This window comes from Schistocerca cancellata, chromosome 3, assembly GCF_023864275.1.
Source record: "Schistocerca cancellata isolate TAMUIC-IGC-003103 chromosome 3, iqSchCanc2.1, whole genome shotgun sequence".
In the NCBI taxonomy this organism is placed as follows: Eukaryota; Metazoa; Arthropoda; class Insecta; order Orthoptera; family Acrididae; genus Schistocerca; species Schistocerca cancellata.
This window is the reverse complement of record NC_064628.1, coordinates 133,319,478-133,344,173: the sequence shown is the minus strand read 5'-3', so window position 1 is coordinate 133,344,173 and position 24,696 is coordinate 133,319,478. Positions and strand designations below refer to the sequence as shown.

At 46.0% G+C, this 24,696-nt stretch overlaps 1 protein-coding gene across 1 annotated transcript in view; it reads right to left on the bottom strand.

Moving 5' to 3' along the window:
- LOC126176162 (putative fatty acyl-CoA reductase CG5065) overlaps nt 1-22,590 on the bottom strand; it is a 184,522-nt gene extending 161,932 nt beyond the window's left edge. The window contains exons 1-2 of the mRNA XM_049923303.1: nt 22,372-22,590; nt 17,462-17,710 (exon numbers count right to left, since the gene is read on the bottom strand). Coding sequence (XP_049779260.1) covers nt 17,462-17,710; nt 22,372-22,590 — 468 coding nt within the window. The remainder of the gene's footprint in view (nt 1-17,461; nt 17,711-22,371) is intronic.
- Between the last annotated feature and the right edge of the window lie 2,106 nt (nt 22,591-24,696).

Here is a 24,696-nt window from a genome sequence, read left to right as displayed (position 1 = left end):
GCAGATGATAAAGTTCTTATACCTCCTCAAAAACCTAGAATATCATCGTAAGTCTTACACCTCCCACAAAATCGAAATGCAACACCTTACTGCTCCCCAGTCCTTAAAATGCTGCACTGCTCCAACACCCCTATCATCACAGCTCAACGTCCTTACATCTGTACACACTTTATGTCCTTTACCAGGGCAATCTCAATCACCTTCCCCTCCAAGACCATGATGTCATTCATGATATTTGTTTTATCCATCAACTATAACCTATGCTAAATCTTACCTTTACAAATGAAGGCTCTCTCCCAACATATCCTTTCATAATTGCAGTGCTACCTGCTTCCTACCACCTACACCTCATGTTTGAACCTTCACAACACTCATGCTTTATACTTTCTCAAATTGCTTCCTTTCTAGTCCCATCTGCATCCACACAAAGGAAATGCTGCCATGAACCCACAGCACCATCATAGTTTTAGCATTAAGCTGATACACATTACTATCTCCTAAAGATGACAATGTTTGTTTTTGACCCAACAAATTAATTTTTATATTTTGATGAAAGGCTGAAGGGCGGCAACATGACCTCTGCTGGCTGGGGAGAAAAAACCTATATCTGTCTTTGCCGAAGCCGTGCGGACTAAGGTGTCTTGCCACGGTTCGCACAGCTCCCCCCGTCGGGGGTTCGAGTCCTCCCTTGGGCATGGGTGTAAGTGTTCTCCTTATCGTAATTTAGTTTAAGTTAAATTAAGTAGTGTGTAAGTCTAGGGACCAATGACCTCAGCAGTTTGGTCCCATAGAACTTACCACAAATTTCCAAATTTGTCTTTGCTGACTCACTTGAAGACGACTGGAAGGTGCCCAAATGAAGTACCACATTCAGAGGTAAAATGATGATTGACTGCAATCCAGAAGATACAAGTTTTATTTACTTATGGCTATTTTTGTGTTGTTTCATTAACTTAGATGTACCATCAAGAGGAAAACTTAATCATTTTTTCTTTCTTTCAACTCCTGTGCTAACTGGTATATACAAAAATTCTTCAAAGTCATCGTAAATCAAATATCTTGATCTTTAGTTTCACATTTTATGACAACTTGACAAATTAACAGGGAACGGTTAAAAACTGTAAACAGCGATGTCAAAGTAACCTCAGAAATGGGATAACACTGCCAACTGTCGTTACAGTGCATGAAACTCGCAAAACGTAAGCGAGACATGATCATTTTAACTATGAATGCTCTTTCTTGGGAAGACATGTGCACACAGATATCCAAAACATAAAAACAGATAGCTGTTCGGATTTGAAAGAAAATTCTGAAATTTTCGTCGCATAAAGCAAGTTTTCTTAAGGTTCCATTGCAAGGAGCGTCGAGCCTATGCACTGTATTGCACACAGAGTAAATCTTTATTTACGGGAAGGGAACACTTTTTCACACAGAGTAAATTCACAGCCTAATAAATAGCCACACATTATGGTGTGAAAGTTGTTATCGTTCGACAGCTGGAGCGACACCAAGCGGTGAGAAAGCAGTAAGTCACAAGCGTCATAAGAATAATGTTGGTTTATAATTACTTTCTACGTAATTAACGAAATAGTTTTAACTGCGCTTTCCATGCGTTATTGAATTACCAAGATATATGAATGATCGTGAAACACATTTAAAACCAGCCTAATCACACTGATTCAATGATATACCGCAAGCTGCAACTTATTCATGAGAATTACTTTCGAATATGTGTATATTTACTGCTTACTCCGCTGAAAGCAATTAAATAAAACATAGATTTAATGTGTGCGAAGCCTATATTTCCGTTGTTGTGTGCTATTATTATCAATGGCAGTCTCATTGACGCTTTAAGCAGTTTTATGCAGTCTAATGATTCGCCCATTCTTACACTTCACTCGGCTTTCTAATGCGCGAATAATTTTTTACAAGTAATTACTTTTGCTTAAAAAAAAGAATGTGTTGAAGATTCTTGCCGTTGTTTGGTTTCTTCTCTGATGAGAAATAGACGATTTACTATCACGTCTGTGTCGCTTTCACAGCTACAGCTGTGTTGGATATCGTACATTAAATAATGTAGGTATTTCATTCCATATACGTTTCTACGTTCCAGATTCAATAATTTTGCTGAAAGTGTAACAAACAAAACTTCACTTTGTTGGATATATATACGTCTTTCTGCAAAAAAAGTCAGGAAAACGACATTATTCAGTAAATAACTGTCCTCAAATGTACCGTTTCGTACGTTCCACAGTCCTTAGCAAACTTAAGAACGACAAACGTTGTGTCCTTTGTAAGTATTGTGGATTTTTGGGCCACTACATAGATCCCCTACTGTACAGACATCTTACAAATCAGTATAACCTTTGCGGGGAGGCGGCGTCATAATTTTAGTATGTGAAGCCTCGCAGCTTAGACCTACTACGTCTTGAAATTCTAACATATAAAACAAAACGAAAAGTGCACGATATGAAAACAACAGCAGCCAAAGCTGAGAAAATTACGAAATTTTACGTTGCAAACAGAAGCGCATCAAGATTATCCTGTACTTGTGGTAGAACTGCCGAAGCTGCGAGTGTGCTTTCACCCACACTCGGCCCCACGTATGTGGCTTTTTAAAAAAATATGTTTAATTTGCTAAAACTGCGTTCAGGAGATGCGGCAGTCCCTGGATTGTCATTAATATCCTCAGAGCTATTTCGAAATTCGAATAAGCGCTTCTTACCCCATTCTGCATAATAAAAGTCTTCTTTGCATCATCACTAGCTCTCCGAAATTTGAGATCATACAATACGTAGCGAAGAACTCCATTGTTGAATAAAAGCGAGCCCTACATACGCAACCGATCGACCAATTTCGTGTCCAACCTCTATACGCCCCGTCCGATTTCCCTCATCGATTACAACGCTGCCTTGTTCCTGTTGCTGTTGCAGGTATATTGTTTTTCCCACACACAGACAACTGACGATTGTCAATCGGTGAAGTTGACACAATAGCCCTGCACACGGCGATAAGGTGGTAAGGGTCTGGCGAAATGGCGGTAACTGTGAAGCAATGGTGCCGGGTGGTTGGGGGATGGGGTGGCGGATGGTCGTACCCCACCGCCTGCTCCACAAGAAAAGTTGGTCGGTCTGTTGGTCAAAGCGCCCAGTCCAGTGTGTCTGTCGGTCGGTCGGTCGGGAAGTGTGTAGGGCCCTTAAGGGCGGTAGGACGTCAAACGGGCCGACTTGGAGCGGGAGAGGCATCACAGGATTTTTTAATTTGCAGTGTCTATACTTTTACAAATAAATTCATAAAACTTTGTCAGCATCACCAGGAAGGATTCAGGATTCACACTCATTGCAGTGGAAGTTCGAAAACATAACGAAGTAATTTTTTTTACGTGTGAAATTTCATCATTTTTTCACTTACTAATGGCTGCATTTGTTGCTAGAGGTACTCTTTTCTTCATAAGTTAGAGAGATTCTTCGATGAATTTTGCACAGCATACATACCATACTTACAGATGTATGAAACTCTAGTACTTATTTAATTTATGAAAAAAGGAATGAACTGCTATATTTTAATCTTCATGTTTAGAAAAAACATAAATTTTGTAATTAATTGCCTCAGTTTTTACCACAGTTTTTAATAGATTTTGAAAATTCTAGATTTTCATACACCTTTAAGTATGGTTTGTATGCTGTGCAAAATTCATCGAAGAGTCTCCCTTACTTATGAAGAAAAGTATACCCGGCCGGCCGCGGTGGCCGTGCGGTTCTAGGCACTGCAGTCCAGAACCGCGGGACTGCTACGGTCGCAGGTTCGAATCCTGCCTCGGGCATGGATGTGTGTGATGTCCTTAGGTTAGTTAGGTTTAAGTAGTTCGAAGTTCTAGGGGATTGATGACCTAAGATGTTAAGTCCCATAGTGCTCAGAGCCATTTGAAAAGTGTACCTATAGCAACAAATGCAGCCATTAGTAAGTGAAAAAGAAATGATGAAATTTCACATGTAAAAAAAATTACTTCATTATGTTTTCGAACATCCACTGCTATGAGTGTGAATTCTGAATCCTTCCTGGTCATGCTGAGAAAGTTTTATGAATTTATTTGTAAAAGTGTAGACAGTGGAAATTAAAATGTCCTGTGGTGCCTCTCCTGTTCCAAGTCGGCCCGTTTGACGTCCTACCCCCTTAAATAAACCGCACTGTTACCACAGAACCAATATATATAGACTGGGGCCTTATAACGATATATAGCGGATATCTAAATAACCAATCGCAGAAAATTGCTCAAATTGTAACGGTATATTCTACAGGCATTTATCTAGAGATGCCATCTTTCCGTTTTCAAAAATATTTTCCGTTACCGAGAAACACCCCAAAAACATGGTTTGTAGGTACCAAAACCAAGCTACGGATTCCAAGGCTGCTATGTACAGCAAACGGCTGAAATTTTTACGATATATTCCTAAGATCCAGATCTCGAACAATCTCGAAAATTTTCTTGATATCTTTGTCCGTTTCCGAGATACAGTGATTTAAAGTAGACATGTGAACATATTCGCGCTTTTTTATGCTAGTGGCAGTGGGAAAGAAATGGAATAGAAATTAAGACGGGACAGTGGTTGACGTGTAGAAAGAGTGAAGGAGATTGACAGTGTGTGAGAAAGAGAGAAGGTGACGGAGGCAGTGGAACATAGTTGACAGTGACAGTTCAGTACTAGGAAAAAAGTGAAGGAGACAGTGTCAGTGAGAAAGAAATAAAGAGAAGCAGAAAGTGAAAGTGGGTGGGAGCCAGTGATAATGAGACACAGAGTCTATGACAATGACAACGAGGTGGCACTGAGAAGAGACAGCAGCAGTGAGAAGGAATGAACGAGATAGTAGCAGGAAGGGAGAGCAAGAGGGAGACAGTGACAGCGAAGGAGGCTCTACAGGAGGTAGTGACAGAGAGATAATGACAATGAGCTGGGTTAAATGAATGAGTGACAATGGCCAAGTGGGAGAGCATGGGTATGAGAGACTTGCAGTGATGGACTAGTGGATGTGAGCGAGTTACAGTTAGGGGAGCTTGTGGGATTTGGAGATAAGTTGCACGTTAAAATGAGCGCGAATATGTTCGCATGCCAAAATTTAGAAGGTAAAATGAGCTGGTACCGCACTTTTCAGTCAGAGTCTTTTAACAGGAGCCTATTCACCCTTGTTGTGCTGTGATAGTAGCACTTTTCCGGGGATGAAAGTTTTGTACGACTGCCAAAGAATCACCTCGCCGAAGATGAAAGCAAAAAACTGCGATAAAGACGTGGAAATATGTGACTGTTGAAAACACATGGGCCTTGTCAAATGTCTTTTGCGCGCGGTTCCTTGACGCATCTACTGGTTACTTCATGAACCTGAATGCCAAATATACCAGTAAACGTTTCCAAAAACCGGCAAAGTTGCGCCAGTTCCGGGTACCTTAACCCACTGACTGCCATGATCGCCATTTGGGGATCTGTCTCTGGAACGGAAATTTTGTATTTCTGATTATGTTGGCATCAGTTGTTACTGTTTTACACTCCTGGAAATTGAAATAAGAAGACCGTGAATTCATTGTCCCAGGAAGGGGAAACTTTATTGACACATTCCTGGGGTCAGATACATCACATGATCACACTGACAGAACCACAGGCACATAGACACAGGAAACAGAGCATGCACAATGTCGGCACTAGTACAGTGTATATCCACCTTTCGCAGCAATGCAGGCTGCTATTCTCCCATGGAGACGATCGTAGAGATGCTGGATGTAGTCCTGTGGAACGGCTTGCCATGCCATTTCCACCTGGCGCCTCAGTTGGACCAGCGTTCGTGCTGGACGTGCAGACCGCGTGAGACGACGCTTCATCCAGTCCCAAACATGCTCAATGGGGCACAGATCCGGAGATCTTGCTGGCCAGGGTAGTTGACTTACACCTTCTAGAGCACGTTGGGTAGCACGGGATACATGCGGACGTGCATTGTCCTGTTGGAACAGCAAGTTCCCTTGCCGGTCTAGGAATGGTAGAACGATGGGTTCGATGACAGTTTGGATGTACCGTGCACTATTCAGTGTCCCCTCGACGATCACCAGTGGTGTACGGCCAGTGTAGGAGATCGCTCCCCACACCATGATGCCGGGTGTTGGCCCTGTGTGCCTCGGTCGTATGCAGTCCTGATTGTGGCGCTCACCTGCACGGCGCCAAACACGCATACGACCATCATTGGCACCAAGGCAGAAGCGACTCTCATCGCTGAAGACGACACGCCTCCATTCGTCCCTCCATTCACGCCTGTCGCGACACCACTGGAGGCGGGCTGCACGATGTTGGGGCGTGAGCGGAAGACGGCCTAACGGTGTGCGGGACCGTAGCCCAGCTTCATGGAGACGGTTGCGAATGGTCCTCGCCGATACCCCATGAGCAACAGTGTCCCTAATTTGCTGGGAAGTGGCGGTGCGGTCCCCTACGGCACTGCGTAGGATCCTACAGTCTTGGCGTGCATCCGTGCGTCGCTGCGGTCCGGTCCCAGGTCGACGGGCACGTGCACCTTCTGCCGACCACTGGCGACAACATCGATGTACTGTGGAGACCTCATGCCCCACGTGTTGAGCAATTCGGCGGTACGTCCACCCGGCCTCCCGCATGCCCACTATATGCCCTCGCTCAAAGTCCGTCAACTGCACATACGGTTCACGTCCACGCTGTCGCGGCATGCTACCAGTGTTAAAGACTGCGATGGAGCTCCGTATGCCACGGCAAACTGGCTAACACTGACGGCGGCGGTGCACAAATGCTGCGCAGCTAGCGCCATTCGACGGCCAACACCGCGGTTCCTGGTGTGTCCGCTGTGCCGTGCGTGTGATCATTGCTTGTACAGCCCTCTTGCAGTGTCCGGAGCAAGTATGGTGGGTCTGACACACCGGTGTCAATGTGTTCTTTTTTCCATTTCCAGGAGTGTATATAGCCGTCTAGACTGTTGTCAATTGTTATTGAACGACTGAGCTCTAAAATAATGTGTGTGTGAATTCCTAAGGGACCAAACTGCTGAGGTAATTGGTCCATAGATTTACACGCTACTGAAACTAAGGACGACACTCACACCCATGCCCGAGGGAGGTCTCGAACCTCCGCCGGGAGGTGCCGCACGATTAGTGACGTGGAGCCTCTAACCGCTCGGTCACTCCGCACGGCGACTGAGCTCTGCAGGATTATTTGTGTGCAGAAGTAAAGTTTCTCAGAGAAACAGAAGTTGAACATTTTCAAAACAATATAAGTCGTATTACTATATAAATAACTTCCAGCACCTGTGTACTAACAGGTTCTGTAATGGCTTTAGAAGATGTTTATTCGTTACTTATTTCGAAGGCTTATTTTATTTTCCCATGAGCCTCTCTGAATTTCGATCACTATTCAGGACTCATGGCAGGTTCCCCCTAAAACAATGTTTTTCTTTTTCCCCAGGCACGAGTCGCTATAAAGCTCTTACTCTAACGGAAATTGGACAAATTTACGTGCCCTTAAAATCTTGTCTTCTTCTATAACAAGGGCAAAGCGAAAGAGACCATTGACATGGTCGAGCTCCCTCCAGATCGTACAGATAACATGCCCGACTGTGATGGTACTGCCAAAAATATATTGGTAGATACTTTCCAGCTGATGTGCCAGCTACCTTGGAAGTTCATGCTGATGAAGAAAGGGAGGCCGACGAAAGTGAAGACCATCGCAACACGAAAATGAAGGGTAATATTACATCTAATTGGACAACAGAAGATATAACTTACAGTATGACTTACGCTGATCTGGCAGAAAATTAACCGAGTAACTGCAATTTGGTAGCAGCACTAAAAGAAAAGACTGCAATTGATTGCTCTGAAGAATTCTTTGACGAAAAGGTACTGAACTTGATTGCAGTGAGCCCGATATGCTTCACAGAAGAAAAATCCCAGTTGTGAGTTATCCAACGAATGAATAAAAAAGTTCGTAGGCGTACTGCTCTTCACTGAATACCATGCTCTCCCAAAGGCACAATCGTATTGGACTTAAGACGATGTCGCTCATATAAGTTGTGTATGACAGTGCATGAGCCGCAACAGGTGTCTGAAAATCAAGTGCCACCTTTACTTTAATGATAACACACCTCTGAACACAATCCCAGCTGACGAACGGGGTAAAGTTTTCAAGATTCGTCCAATGATGGACTTACTGAATAAAAATTTCAAGAAATTTCAAGCTTTTTCTGATAGCCTGAGCACTGATGACCAAATGGTTAGATATTACAGACACCATTATATAAAACAGTTCTTTCGCAGGAAACCAGTGAGATCTGGATTGAAACAGTGGGTCATGTGGTGTGCCCTTATCTACAGCCTCAAGAATGAAAATATTCCACCGCTCCAATTAAGAAGGATGGTGGCATCGCGCTCAATCATCGCTGCTTCTGACCCCAAAATGGCAGAGGATCCATCATACTCAAAAGCATGCACTTCTCGTGCACCAGTTGAACTGAGGACTTCTGGAACTGGACACGTGACTGACTGCATGAGATGTGGAAACAAAGGAAATGGGGAATTCGCAAGAAAAACGCAAGGATGTAGTGCTCTGTGTGTACGAGGGGAGGGCGGTCGAAAAGTTTCTAGCCCGAGACAGTTACCGTAATGTCTCGCACAAACAACACTACCTACTTTTATGGTGACCCTTTGTGGGTATGCAAGTCAAATTTCGCGGCTCCAGCTTCGTTAGTTTTGCCGCTAGGATGCGTTGTATATCGTAGTGTAAGCGGAATGGTGAATATCGAGAGAATCAAGAACCATGCTGTGATTGACTATCTTCATTTGAAGGGAATGATACCCAAGGAAATTGCAGGTGGCATGCGGAATAAGCTTTAGGACAGTTCTCCGTCTTATACAACGGTCAAAAACTGGGTGTTCGATTTCGAACGTGAAAGAACGGGTGTGGAAGATGCACCAAGGAGTGTAAGGCCAGTCACCGTTGCCACTGATGAAACAGTGACTGCACTTCAATATACGATTTTGCAGGATCGTCGAACAACGTTGCAGCACATTGAAACCGCATTTGGAATCTCCCACGGGCGTGCTCATGACATTGATGTGTATAATTTGGGAATGCGGAAAGTTTTATCTCAATGGATCCCGAAAGATTTGAATGCAGATCAGAGACGGGAGCATGTGCAGTGTTGTGAAAAAATGGAATACCGTGTGGCGAGGGCCTCCTGTCGGGTAGACAGGTCGCCTGGTGCAAGTCTTTTGAGGTGACGCCACTTCGGCGACTTGCTTGTCCAGGAGGATGACATGATGATGAGGACAACCGAACAACCAGTCCCAGAGCGGAGGAAATCTCCGACCCAGCCGGCAATCGAAGCCGGGCCCCGCGCGTGGCATTGTGCCGCGCTGACCACTCGGCTCTGCAGGCGGACAGTGTCGTGAAGAAATCGTCCGCCAATTAGAAGCGGACGAAGACGGCTTTCTTGCAAGGTGTGTGACAATGGACGAAACTTGGGTTCACTACTCTGATCCTGAGACAAAACAACCGTCACAATGGAAACATCATTCATCCGCCTCCTCAATAAAACTCCGGGTGCAAAAATCAGCCGATAGGGTGACGGCTTCGGTCGTCTGGAATGCAGAAAGGGTAATTGTGGTGGATTCCTTGAAAAAGGGTGCAACTATCATGCATCATACTATTGCACCCTCCTGCGCCGTTTGAGAGAAGAGATAAAGAAAAAACGGCTCGGAAAATTGGCGCGCGGAGTTCTTTTGCGTCAGGACAAAGCACCGGCACACAAAGCCGTCGCTACACTGGACACGCTGCGTGACTGCGGGTTCGAATTGTTACGTCATCCACCATTTTCTACGGAATGGCTCCGTTAGACTTTCTTCTTTTCCCAAATCTAAAAAAAAGGCCTCAAAGGACGACGATTTGGCAATGATGATGCAGTGATTGATGCCGTGAATGCGTGGTTGGACTCGAAATCGAAGAGTGGTTTGCAGAAGTTATCTGAGTGTGCCCACAAGTATATTAGTGTACACTGGTATTACATTACTGGCCATTAAAATTGCTACACCAAGAAGAAATGCAGATGATAAACGGGTATTCATTGGACAAATATATTATACTAGAACTGACATGTGATTACATTTTCACGCAATTTGGGTGCATAGATCCCGAGAAATCAGTACCCAGAACAACCACTTCTGGCCATAATAACGGCCTTGATACGCCTGGGCATTGAGCCAAACAGAGCTTGGATGGCGTGTACAGGTACAGCTGCCCATGCAGCTTCAACACGATACCACAGTTCATCAAGAGTAGTGACTGGCGTATTGTGACGAGCCAGTTGCTCGGCCACCATTGACCAGACGTTTTCAATTGGTAGGGTTTCGCAGGGATCGAATGAAGGGTAGAGCCACGGGTCGTAGCACATCTGAAATGTAACGTGCACTGTTCAGAGTGCCGTCAATGCGAACAAGAGGTGACCGAGACGTGAAACCAATGGCACCCCATACCATCACGCCAGGTGACACTCCAGTATGGCAATGACGAATACTCGCTTCCAATGTGCGTTCACCGCGATGTCGCCAAACACGGATGCGACCATCATGATGCTGTAAACAGAACCTGGATTCGTCCGTTAAAATGACGTTTTGCCATTCTTGCACCCAGGTTCGTCGTTGAGTACACCATCGGAGGCGCTCCTGTCTGTGATGCAGCGTCAAGGGTAACCGCAGCCACGTTCTCCAAGCTGATAGCCCATGCTGCTGCAAACGTCGTCGAACTGTTTGTACAGATGGTTGTTGTCTTGCAAACGTCCCCATCTGTTGACTCAGGGATCGAGACGTGGCTGCACAATCCGTTACAGCCATGCGGATAAGATGCCTGTCATCTCGACCGCTAGCGATACGAGGCCGTTGGGATGGAGCACGGCATTCCGTATTACCCTCCTGAACCCACCGATTCCATATTCTGCTAACATTCATTGGATCCCGACCAACGCGAGCAGCAATGTCGCGATACGAGAAACCGCAATCGCGATAGGCTACAATCCGACCTTTATCAAAGTCGGAAACGTGATGGTACGCATTTCTCCTCCTTACACGAGGCAGCACAACAACGTTTCACCAGGCAACGCCGGTGAACTGCTGTTTGTGTATGAGAAATCGGTTGTAAACTTTCCTCATGTCAGCACGTTGTAGGTGTCGCCACCGGCGCCAACCTCGTGTGAATGCTCTGAAAAGCTAATCATTTGTATATCACAGCATCTTCTTCCTGTCGGCTAAATTTCGCGTCTGTAGCACGTCATCTTCGTGGTGTAGCAATTTTAATGGCCAGTAGTGTAAATAAAAGGCGAAGGTGGGATCTGGCCGCGTGGCAGCTGCCTTACCCCTTTCCAACAGGTACGGGGTGCTTCCTAGTGGTGATGACATCGTTTCCGAGCCACCACAGGATGCCTCGCCTGTTGGGCCATTGGCCGATTCTCCGGCAAGGTCCCGACAGTCACAGAGGGCGGGCCTATTAGTTATAGGGAGCTCCAACGTTAGGCGGGTTATGGAGCCCCTCAGGAAAATAGCGGGTAGGTCGGGGAAGAATGCCAGTGTGCACTCGGTGTGCTTGCCGGGGGGTCTCGTACGTAATGTGGAGGAGGCCCTTCCGGCAGCTATTGAACGCACTGGGTGTGACCGGCTGCAGATAGCAGCACGTGTCGGAACGAATGACGCCTGCCGCTTGGGTTCTGAGGCCATCCTTGGTTCCTTCCGGCGGCTGGCTGATTTGGTGAAGACAACCAGCATCGCACGCGGAGTGCAAGCTGAGCTTAATATCTGCAGCATAGTGCCCAGAGTCGATCGCGGTCCTCTGGTTTGGAGCCGTGTGGAGGGTCTAAACCAGAGGCTCAGACGACTCTGCGACTATAATGGTTGCAAATTCATCGACCTCCGTTATTGGGTGGAGAACTGTAGGGCCCCCCTAGACAGGTCAGGCGTGCACTACACACCGGAAGCAGCTACTAGGGTAGCAGAGTACGTGTGGCGTGCACACGGGGGTTTTTTAGGTTAGAGGGACCCCCCCCTTGGGCGAAACGATAAAATACCTGACGGCTTACCAGAGAGGACATTATCATCGTTGATAAAGAACGTCCGTCCTCAGAGACCGAAAACAGGAAAAGTTAACGTAATATTGGTAAACTGCAGGAGTATCCAGGGCAAGGTTCCTGAATTAGTATCTCTTATTGAAGGAAATAGTGCGCATATAGTATTAGGAACGGAAAGTTGGTTAAAACCGGAAGTGAACAGTAACGAAATCCTAGACACAGAATGGAATATATACCGCAAGGATAGGATAAACGCCAATGGTGGAGGAGTATTTATAGCAGTAAAGAATTCAATAATATCCAGTGAAGTTATTAGCGAATGCGAATGTGAAATAATCTGGGTTAAGCTATGTATCAAAGGTGGGTCAGATATGATAGTCGGATGCTTCTATAGACCACCTGCATCAGCAACCGTAGTAGTTGAGCGCCTCAGAGAGAACCTGCAGAACGTCGTGAAGAAGTTTCGTGATCATACTATTGTAATAGGGGGAGACTTCAATCTACCAGGTATAGAATGGGATAGTCACACAATCAGAACTGGAGCCAGGGACAGAGACTCTTGTGACATTATCCTGACTGCCTTGTCCGAGAATTACTTCGAGCAGATAGTTAGAGAACCAACTCGTGAAGCTAACGTTTTAGACCTCATAGCAACAAATATACCGGAACTTTTCGACTCCGTGAATGTAGAAGAGGGTATCAGTGATCATAAGTCAGTGGTTGCATCAATGACTACAAGTGTAATAAGAAATGCCAAGAAAGGAAGGAAAATATATTTGCTTAACAAGAGTGATAGGGCACAAATCGCAGAATATCTGAGTGACCACCATCAAACGTTCATTTCTGAGGAAGAGGATGTGGAACAAAAATGGAAAAAATTCAGAAACATCGTCCAGTACGCCTTAGATAAGTTCGTACCGACTAAGGTCCAAAGCGAGGGGAAAGATCCACCGTGGTATAACAATCATGTACGAAAGGTACTACGGAAACAAAGAAAGCTTCATCATAGGTTTAAGAGTAGTCGAATCATAGCTGATAAGGAAAAGCTGAACGAAGCGAAAAAGAGCGTAAAGAGAGCAATGAGAGAAGCATTCAACGAATTCGAACATAAAACATTGGCAAACAATCTAAACAAGAACCCTAAAAAGTTTTGGTCATATGTAAAATCGGTAAGCGGATCTAAATCCACTATTCAGTCACTCGTAACACGGAAAATCGTAACACGGTCCCTGACTTCAGCCGTCGCACGGACGCCAAAATGGAAAATATTGAAATAAACGATATCGGAATTGAAAAACAACTGCTATCACTTAGTAGCGGAAAAGCATCCGGACCAGACGAGATACCCTTAAGATTCTACAGTGATTATGCTAAAGAACTTGCCCCCTTTCTATCAGCAATTTATCGTAGATCGCTGGAAGAACGTAAAGTGCCTAGCGACTGGAAGAAAGCGCAGGTCGTTCCCATTTTCAAGAAGGGTCATAAATCAGATGCGAATAATTATAGGCCTATTTCGCTTACGTCAATCTGTTGTAGAATAATGGAACATGTTTTGTGTTCTCGTATTATGACGTTCTTAGATAATACAAATCTCCTTCATCATAACCAACATGGATTCCGCAAACAGAGATCATATGAAACTCAGCTCGCCCTATTTGCCCAAGAAATTCACAGTGCCGTAGACACTGGCGAGCAGATTGATGCCGTATTCCTGGACTTCAGGAAGGCATTTGATACGGTTCCGCACTTACGATTAGTGAAAAAAATACGAGCTTACGGAATATCGGACCAGGTTTGTGATTGGATTCAGGATTTCCTAGAAGAAAGAACACAACATGTCATTCTTAACGGTTCAAAATCTGCAGATGTAGAGGTAATTTCGGGAGTACCGCAAGGAAGCGTGATAGGACCTTTATTGTTTACAATATACATAAATGACTTAGTTGACAACATCGGTAGCTCCGTGAGGCTATTTGCAGATGACACGGTTGTCTACAAGAAAGTAGCAACATCAGAAGACTCGTACGTACTCCAGGAAGACCTGCAGAGGATTAATGCATGGTGCGACAGCTGGCAGCTTTCCCTAAACGTAGATAAATGTAATATAATGCGCATACATAGGGGCAGAAATCCATTCCAGTACGATTATGCCATAGGTGGTAAATCATTGGAAGCGGTAACGACCGTAAAATACTTAGGAGTTACTATCCGGAGCGATCTGAAGTGGAATGATCACATAAAACAAATAGTGGGAAAAGCAGGCGCCAGGTTGAGATTCATAGGAAGAATTCTAAGAAAATGTGACTCATCGACGAAAGAAGTAGCTTACAAAACGCTTGTTCGTCCGATTCTTGAGTATTGCTCATCAGTATGGGACCCTTACCAGGTTGGTTTAATAGAAGAGATAGACATGATCCAGCGAAAAGCAGCGCGATTCGTCATGGGGACATTTAGTCAGCGCGAGAGCGTTACGGAGATGCTGAACAAGCTCCAGTGGCGGACACTTCAAGAAAGGCGTTACGCAATACGGAGAGGTTTATGATCGAAATTACGAGAGAGCACATTCCGGGAAGAGATGGGCAACATATTACTACCGCCCACATATATCTCGCGTAATGATCACAACGAAAAGATCCGAGAAATTAGAGCAAATACGGAGACTTACAAGCAGTCGTTCTTCCCACGCACAATTCGTGAATGGAACAGGGAAGGGGGGATCAGATAGTGGTACAATAAGTACCCTCCGCCACACACCGTAAGGTGGCTCGCGGAGTATAGATGTAGATGTAGATGTAAAATACGGCGCGGAAAATAGGCGCGCGGAGTTCTTTTGCATCGAGACAACGCACCGGCGCACAAAGCCCTCGCTACACTGGAAACTCTGCGTGACTGCGGGTTCGAACTGTTACGTCATCCACCATTTTCTACAGATTTGGCTCCGTTAGACCCTCTTTTTTTCCCAAATCTATAAAAAAAACCTCAAAGGAAGATTATTTGACAATGATGATGCTGTGATTGATGCCGTGAATGCTTGGTTGGACTCGAAATCGAAGAACTTTTATTTCAATGGTTTGCAGAAGTTATCTGAGTGTGCCTACAAGTGTATTAGTGTACACGGGTATTATATTGAAAAATAAATTGGAATTATAAAATTTCTGTCATTCTTTATTTGTTAGGCTGAGTTTTTGACTCCCCCCCCCCCCCCTCCCCTTGTAGAATGGGGATTCCTATGGAATGCCTTGTTTGCACAAAAGATACAAGAAAATTTAAAAAGAGTGGCATGTGCCATGATCCCCATTTGGGGTTCGACTAAAATATATCGTTTATTTCGAGGTTATTTCAGGTTGTAGATGAAGATGAAATGGGAGACACAATACTGCGTGAAGAGTTTGACAGAGAACTGAAAGACCTGAGTCGAAACAAGGCCCCGGGAGTAGACATCATTTCATTAGAACTACTGATGGCCTTGGGAGAGCCAGTCCTGACAAAACTCTACCATCTGGTGAGCAAGATGTATGAGACAGGCGAAACACCCTCAGACTTCAAGAAGAATATAATAATTCCAATCCCAAAGAATGCAGGTCTTGACAGATGTGAAAATTACCGAACTATCAGTTTAATAAGTCACAGCTGCAAAATACTAACGCGAATTCTTTACAGACGAATGGAAAAACTGGTAGAAGCCGACCTCGGCTAAGATGTGCATTCACCGCGATGTCGCCAAACACGGATGCGACCATCATAATACTGTAAACAGAACCTGGATTCATCCGAAAAAATGAAGTTTTGCCGTTCGTGCACCCAGGTTCGTCGTTGAGTACACCATCGGAGGCGCTCCTGTCTGTGATGCAGCGTCAAGGGTAACCGCAGCCACGGTCTTCGAGCTGATAGTCCATGCTGCTGCAAACGCCGTCGAACTGTTCGTGCAGATGGTTGTTGTCTTGCAAACGTCCCCATCTGTTGACTCAGGGATCGAGACGTGGCTGCACGATCCGTTACAGCCATGCTGATAAGATGTCTGCCATCTCGACTGCTAGGGACACGAGGTCGTTGGGATCCAGCACGGCATTCCGTATTACCCTCCTGAACCCACAGATTCCATATTCTGCTAACATTCATTGGATCCCGACCAACGCGAATAGCAATGTCGCGATACGAGAAACCGCAATCGCGATAGGCTACAATCCGACCTTTATCAAAGTCGGAAACGTGATGGTACGCATTTCTCCTCCTTACACGAGGCAGCACAACAACGTTTCACCAGGCAACGCCGGTGAACTGCTGTTTATGTATGAGAAATCGGTTGTAAACTTTCCTCATATCAGCACGTTGTAGGTGTCGCCACCGGCGCCAACCTCGTGTGAATGCTCTGAAAAGCTAATCATTTGTATATCACAGCATCTTCTTCCTGTCGGCTAAATTTCGCGCCTGTAGCACGTCATCTTCGTGGTGTAGCAATTTTAATGGCCAGTAGTGTAAATAAAATACGGCGCGGAAAATAGGCGCGCGGAGTTCTTTTGCATCGAGACAACGCACCGGCGCACAAAGCCCTCGCTACACTGGAAACTGCGTGACTGCGGGTTCGAACTGTTACGTCATCCACCATTTTCTACAGATTTGGCTCCGTTAGACTCTCTTTTTTTCCCAAATCTATAAAAAAAACCTCAAAGGCAGATTATTTGACAATGATGATGCTGTGATTGATGCCGTGAATGCTTGGTTGGACTCGAAATCGAAGAACTTTTATTTCAATGGTTTGGAGAAGTTATCTGAGTGTGCCTACAAGTGAGGAGGAGGAGGAGGAGGAGATTAGTGTTTAACGTCCCGTCGACAACGAGGTCATTAGAGACGGAGCGCAAGCTCGGGTGAGGGAAGGATGGGGAAGGAAATCGGCCGTGCCCTTTCAAAGGAACCATCCCGGCATTTGCCTGAAGCGATTTAGGGAAATCACGGAAAACCTAAATCAGGATGGCCGGAGACGGGATTGCCTATAAGTGTATTAGTGTACACGGGTATTATATTGAAAAATAAATTGGAATTATTAAATTTCTGTCATTCTTTATTTGTTAAGGCTGAGTTTTTGACTCCCCCCCCCCCTCCCCTTGTAGAATGGGGATTCCTATGGAATGCCTTGTTTGCACAAAAGATACAAGAAAATTTAAAAAGAGTGGCATGTGCCATGATCCCCATTTGGGGTTCGACTAAAATATATCGTTTATTTCTAGGTTATTTCAGGTTTTCACCTCACTTTGTTTTTGTCGGTCTCTGTGTCATTCGGACAACACAGAAATAATGTAGACTGAAAAAATAAAAACGGACAGTTGGCGGGTTAGGCAGTAAGCACTGGCGAGAGTACCTGGAGGTGGCGCATGCGCCGGCAGAGGTGCAGCAGCCGCAGCGTGCCCGCCGCGTTGTGCTCGACGGCGGCCCGCAGCCCCGCCTCGAGCCGCAGCGAGGCGGCGCAGTGGAAGACGACCGACACCTCGGCCAGCAGGCGCGCGCGGTCCGCGGCCTGCAGCCCCAGGTCTGCGCGCAGCACGTCTCCTCCGACCGCGTGCAGGCGCTGCAGCGCCGCGGGGTCCGTCCGCCGCAGCCTGTCGAACAGCTGTCCGCACGGCAGGGTTTAGGTACAGGCCAGGTGGGAACACTGTGTTGTTCTTGTCTTGTGGTCTTCAGTCCTGAGACCGGTTTCATGCAGCTCTCCATGCTACTCTATCCTGTGCAAGCTTCTTCATCTCCCAGTACTTACTGCAACCTACATCCTTTGAATCTGCTTAGTGTATTCATCTCTTCGTATCCCTCTACGATTTTTACCCTCCACGCTCCCCTCCAATGCTAAATTTGTGATCCCTTGATGTCTCAGAACATGTCCTACCAACCGGTCCCTTCTTCTTGTCAAGTTGTGCCACAAAGTCCTCTTCTCCCCAATTCTATTCAATACCTCCTCATTAGTTACGTGATCTACCCATCTAATCTTCAGCATTCTTCTGTAGCACCACATTTCGAAAGCTTCTATTCTCTTCTTGTCCAAACTATTTATCGTCCAAGTTTCACTTCCGTATATCGCTACACTCCATACAAATACTTTCATAAACGACTTCCTGACACTTAAATCTATACTCGATGTTAACAAACTTCTCTTCTTCAGAAACGCTATCCTTGCCGTTGCCAGTCTACATTTTATATCCTCTCTACTTCGACCATCATCAGTTATTTTGCTCCCCAAATAGCAAAACTCGTTTACTACATTAAGTGTCTCATTTCCTAATCTAATTCCCTCGGCATCACCCGACTTAATTCGACTACATTCCATTATCCTCGTTTTGCTTTTGTTGATGTTCATCTTATATCCTCCTTTCAAGACACTGTCCATTCCGTTCAACTGCTCTTCCAAGTCCTTTGCTGTCTCTGACAGAATTACAATCTCATCGGCTAACCTCAAAGTTTTTATTTCTTCTCCATGGATTTTAATACCTACTCCGAATTTTTCTTTTTGTTTCCTTTACTGCTTGCTCAATATACAGATTGAATAACATCGGGGAGACGCTACAACCCTGTCTCAGTCCCTTCCCAACCGCTGCTTCCCTTTCATGTCCCTCGACTCTTATAACTGCCCTCTGGTTTCTGTACAAATTGTAAATAGCCTTTCGCTTCCTGTATTTCACCCCTGCCACCTTCAGAATTTGAAAGAGAGTATTCCAGTCAACATTGTCAAAAGCTTTCTCTAAGTCTACAAATGCTAGAAACGTAGGTTTGCCTTTCCTTAATCTTTCTTCTAAGATAAGTCGCAAGGTCAGTATTGCCTCACGTGTTCCAACATTTCTACCGAATCCAAACTGATCTTCCCCGAGGTCGGCTTCTACCAGTTTTTCCATTCGTCTGTAAAGAATTCGTGTTAGTATTTTGCAGCTGTGACTTATTAAACTGACAGTTCGGTAATTTTCACATTTGTCAACACCTGCTTTCTTTGGGATTGGAATTATTATATTCTTCTTGAAGTCTGAGGGTATTTCGCCTGTCTCCTGCATCTTGTCACCAGATGGTAGAGTTTTATCAGAACTGGCTCTCCCAAGGCCGTCAGTACTTCCAATGGAATGTTTCGACTCAGGTCTTTCAGTTGTCTGTCAAACTCTTCACGCAGTATTGTATCTCCCATTTCATCTTCATCTACATCCTCTTCCATTTCCATAATATTATCCTCAAGTACATCGCCCTTGTATAGACCCTCTATATACTCCTTCCACCTTTCTGCTTTCCCATCTTTGCTTAGAACTGGGTTTCCATCTGAGCTCCTGATATTCATACTAGTGGTTCTCTTTTCTCCAAAGGTCTCTTTAATTTCCTTTAGGCAGTATCTATCTTACCCCTAGTCAGATAAGCCTCTACATCCTTACATTTGTCCTCTAGCCATCCCTGTTTAGCCATTTTGCACTTCCTGTCGATCTCATTTTTGAGACGTTTTGTATTCCCTTTTGCCTGCTTCATTTACTGCATTTTTATATTTTCTCCTTTCATCAATTAAATTCAATATTTCTTCTGTTACCCAAGGATTTCTACTAGCCCTCATCTTTTTACCTACTTGATCCTCTGCTGCCTTCACTACTTCATCCCTCAGAGCTACCCATCCTTCTTCTACTGTATTTCTTTCCCCCATTCCTGTCAATTGTTCCCTTATGCTCTCCCTGAAACTCTGTACAACCTCTGGTTTAGTCAGTTTATCCAGGTCCCATCTCCTTAAATTCCCACCTTTTTGCAGTTTCTTCAGTTTTAATCTACAGTTCATAACCAATAGATTGTGGTCAATTTAAAACCTGGTTCCTAAATCTCTGTCTTACCATTGTATAATCTATCTGATACCGTCTAATATCTCCAGGATTCTTCCATGTATACAACCTTCTTTTATGATTCTTGAACCAAGTGTTAGCTATGATTAAGTTATGCTCTGTGCAAAATTCTACCAGACGGCTTCCTCTTTCATTTCTCTCCCCCAATCCATATTCACCCACTATGTTTCCTTCTCTCCCTTTTCCTACTTTCGAATTCCAGTCACCCATGACTATTAAATTTTCGTCTCCCTTCACTACCTGAATAATTTCTTTTATCTCATCATACATTTCATCAATTTGTTCATCGTCTGCAGGGGTAGTTGGCATATAAACTTGTACTACTGTAGTAGGCATGGGCTTCGTGTCTATCTTGGCCACAATAATGCGTTCACTATGCTGTTGGTAGTAGCTTACCTGCACTCCTATTTTTTTATTCATTATTAACCCTACTCCTGCATTACCCCTATTTAATTTTGTATTTATAACCCTGTATTCACCTGACCAAAAGTCTTGTTCCTCTTGCCACCGAACTTCACTAATTCTCTCTATATCTAACTCTAACCTATCGATTTACTTTTTTAAATTTTCTAACCTAACTGCCCAATTAAGGGATCTGACATTCCACGCTCCGATCCGTAGAACGCGTTTTCTTTCTCCTGATAACGACGTCCTCTTGAGCAGTCCCCGCCCGGAGATCCGAATGAGGGACTATTTTACCTCCGGAATATTTTACCCAAGAGGACGCCATCATCATTTAACCATACAGTAAAGCTGCATGCCCTCGGGAAAAATTACGGCTGTAGTTTCCCCTTGCTTTCAGCCGTTCGCAGTGCCAAAACAGCAAGGCCGTTTTGGTTAGTGTTACAAGGCCAGATTAATCAATCATCCAGACTGTTGCCCCTGAAACTACTGAAAAGGCTGCTGCCCCTCTTCAGGAACCACACGTTTGTCTGGCCTCTCAACAGATACTCCTCCGTTGTGGTTGCACCTACGGTACGGCCATCTGTATCGCTGAGGCACGCAAGCCTCCCCACCAACGGCAAGGTCCATGGTTCATGGGGGTTTGGAATACTGTTCATGAATGACTGCACAACAGCTGAAATCACCAAACTGGTGTACAAATTTGCAGTGAAGGTGCGTGAAATAACCACGAGAGTGTACCTGCTGTCACACGAATTCCCAGCAGATACCATAACTAGATGTGTATGTAGGTCCAGTGTGACTGGCTTGCAGACAGTTTGACTGCAGGCCCTCAGCTGGACTCCTCCTGACCAACACACGGCCGTCACTCGCACCGAGGCACAAGCAGCTTTCATTGGAAAATACAACAGAGCTTTATCCTTTCCTACAGTGAGCTCTCGCTTGACAACGTCGAAGTCGCAAATGGCGGTGGTTTGGGCTCAGTGGAATGCACACTAGGGGAGTCTGGCTCGGGGCTGCCCTTGAAGTAACCGGTTTGTAGCAGTTCGTTGTCCCAACTGCTGCTCTAATTGCTGCTACAGGTGCAGTATGATGCGCCGCAGCCATACGACGTACATGATGGTCTTTCCTCTTGGTAGTGCGATGTGGCCGTTCCGAGCCCGGTCTTCTGACGACCGTACCTTCCCGTGGCCATCGCGACCAGCAATCGTGTACAGTTGATACATTCCTGTCAAGTCTTTATGCAGTAATTTTAATGGGAGGAACATCCAGCATCTCGTAGTCCTATTGCACGACCTCGTTCAAAGTCAAGTGGGTTGTTGATAATTGCTTCTTCGTCGTCTTAAAGGCATTCTTGATTAATATCAACTCACTACGTCCAATCTCAGAGCTAACTAATGCTCACGACTGTTGCAGCACACATTTGAAGCAAACCTGATTTGCAACCTCATAGTGGCGCCAAGAGCGCCACTCTTATGTGACTGGAGCCAGCTTTGAATACATGTCCTCTTTCAGATGTAGAAACACTCCTACCAAGTTTCGTTTATCTCGCACAATTCCTTCTTGGTGTTGCAATTCTGTTTTCAGTCAGTGTAGTTTGCCTGAGTCGAAATGCCTGAGTCACATGTAGCAGCAATTCAATTCTGCCAGCAGCACTCGATGAAGACTGACACGTCGCCTTTCGCTGCACGGGGACAATTACTTGGAACGAAGACACCAGGTCAGTACGATTTACAGAAGTTTTCGATCTTTTCTGACGCATTAAAACCCAGCTACGATCCCTCACAGATTGCAGTTTCAGTACAAATGAGGCTGTTACAGTGTACACTGTGATAAAATTTGGAGGAGGCAGAAGGTAAGTTACAACCTCAATTTAATATGAAACAGTCGTATGCTATGCACCCTCTGTTAGCTTTAGTGTGCAGAGTAGTCTTGCATATATAGATGTAGATGTTGATGTAAATGTAGATGTGATGCAATTAATGAACGAAGTACGAGTTTGTTGTGATCTGTGACATACCGGCAGGCGCTTGATGTTCTCGAGTCTGGCAGCTGGCGAGTCCCCACGCTTGCCCCTGAGCAGGACGTAGACGGCGCCCAGTTGTGGCAGCGAGCGCAGGAGTTTCTCGAGCAGCACCTTGCCGATGAAGCCGGAGCCGCCCGTCACCAGCACCGACCGGCCGCGGAACCACTCGGCGATCTGCCCCTGGCTGCCCTCGCCACTGCTGGCCACTGCCATGGCTCGCTCCTCCTGTCAACACCACAGGTGGCGCCGCCGTCGTTCTCACTGTGCCCAACGTGGGCGCTTCTCTTTCTTAATCACTAATTCTTTCTTTACCTTGCTAAACGTTAATAAAATGCGCTACAAAATTTGCACTATTCTCTTGGTTTGGGTAGTTTAGTAATATGTCATTTCATGGCAGCGCTTATGTGCTTGCCTTGTGGCTATTGTGTTCACTGGGGGCAGTATTCAGTACCTCTAGGAACGAGGCTTTATCCAGATTATTGGCTGGGCTTACCTACATCCTTCTAAATCAGCTGTGGTCAAGACCTGCTTTGCTGATTTCCAACAGGTGCTGGCAAACAGTATGAGAGGTGTTCCATATACACTCCTGGAAATTGAAATAAGAACACCGTGAATTCATTGTCCCAGGAAGGGGAAACTTTATTGACACATTCCTGGGGTCAGATACATCACATGATCACACTGACAGAACCACAGGCACATAGACACAGGCAACAGAGCATGCACAATGTCGGCACTAGTACAGTGTATATCCACCTTTCGCAGCAATGCAGGCTGCTATTCTCCCATGGAGACGATCGTAGAGATGCTGGATGTAGTCCTGTGGAACGGCTTGCCATGCCATTTCCACCTGGCGCCTCAGTTGGACCAGCGTTCGTGCTGGACGTGCAGACCGCGTGAGACGACGCTTCATCCAGTCCCAAACATGCTCAATGGGGGACAGATCCGGAGATCTTGCTGGCCAGGGTAGTTGACTTACACCTTCTAGAGCACGTTGAGTGGCACGGGATACATGCGGACATGCATTGTCCTGTTGGAACAGCAAGTTCCCTTGCCGGTCTAGGAATGGTAGAACGATGGGTTCGATGACGGTTTGGATGTACCGTGCACTATTCAGCGTCCCCTCGACGATCACCAGTGGTGTACGGCCAGTGTAGGAGATCGCTCCCCACACCATGATGCCGGGTGTTGGCCCTGTGTGCCTCGGTCGTATGCAGTCCTGATTGTGGCGCTCACCTGCACGGCGCCAAACACGCATACGACCATCATTGGCACCAAGGCAGAAGCGACTCTCATCGCTGAAGACGACACGTCTCCATTCGTCCCTCCATTCACGCCTGTCGCGACACCACTGGAGGCGGGCTGCACGATGTTGGGGCGTGAGCGGAAGACGGCCTAACGGTGTGCGGGACCGTAGCCCAGCTTCATGGAGACGGTTGCGAATGGTCCTCGCCGATACCCCAGGAGCAACAGTGTCCCTAATTTGCTGGGAAGTGGCGGTGCGGTCCCCTACGGCACTGCGTAGGATCCTACGGTCTTGGCGTGCATCCGTGCGTCGCTGCGGTCCGGTCCCAGGTCGACGGGCACGTGCACCTTCCGCCGACCACTGGCGACAACATCGATGTACTGTGGAGATCTCACGCCCCACGTGTTGAGCAATTCGGCGGTACGTCCACCCGGCCTCCCGCATGCCCACTATACGCCCTCGCTCAAAGTCCGTCAACTGCACATACGGTTCACGTCCACGCTGTCGCGGCATGCTACCAGTGTTAAAGACTGCGATGGAGCTCCGTATGCCACGGCAAACTGGCTGACACTGACGGCGGCGGTGCACAAATGCTGCGCAGCTTGCGCCATTCGACGGCCAACACCGCGGTTCCTGGTGTGTCCGCTGTGCCGTGCGTGTGATCATTGCTTGTACAGCCCTCTCGCAGTGTCCGGAGCAAGTATGGTGGGTCTGACACACCGGTGTCAATGTGTTCTTTTTTCCATTTCCAGGAGTGTAGATTTAAACTTTATTTAGTCCCATCATGCGCTGCAGTCGTGGACTGTGCAGCTGGTCCCGGAGTAGGTTCGAGTCCTCCCTCGGGCATGGGTGTGTGTTTGTCCTTAGGATAATTTAGGTTAAGTAGTGTGTAAGCTTAGGGACTGATGACCTTAGCAGTTAAGTCCCATAAGATTTCACACATACATACACTATCCCTATCATTCACGGTGTGTCATCTGATGCATCGTTACAGTATCAAGTGCATAGTACTTTGGTCTACCCATAGGTGGCGGGACATCACAAGAAGTATAATACCTGCACAGTACAGCCCA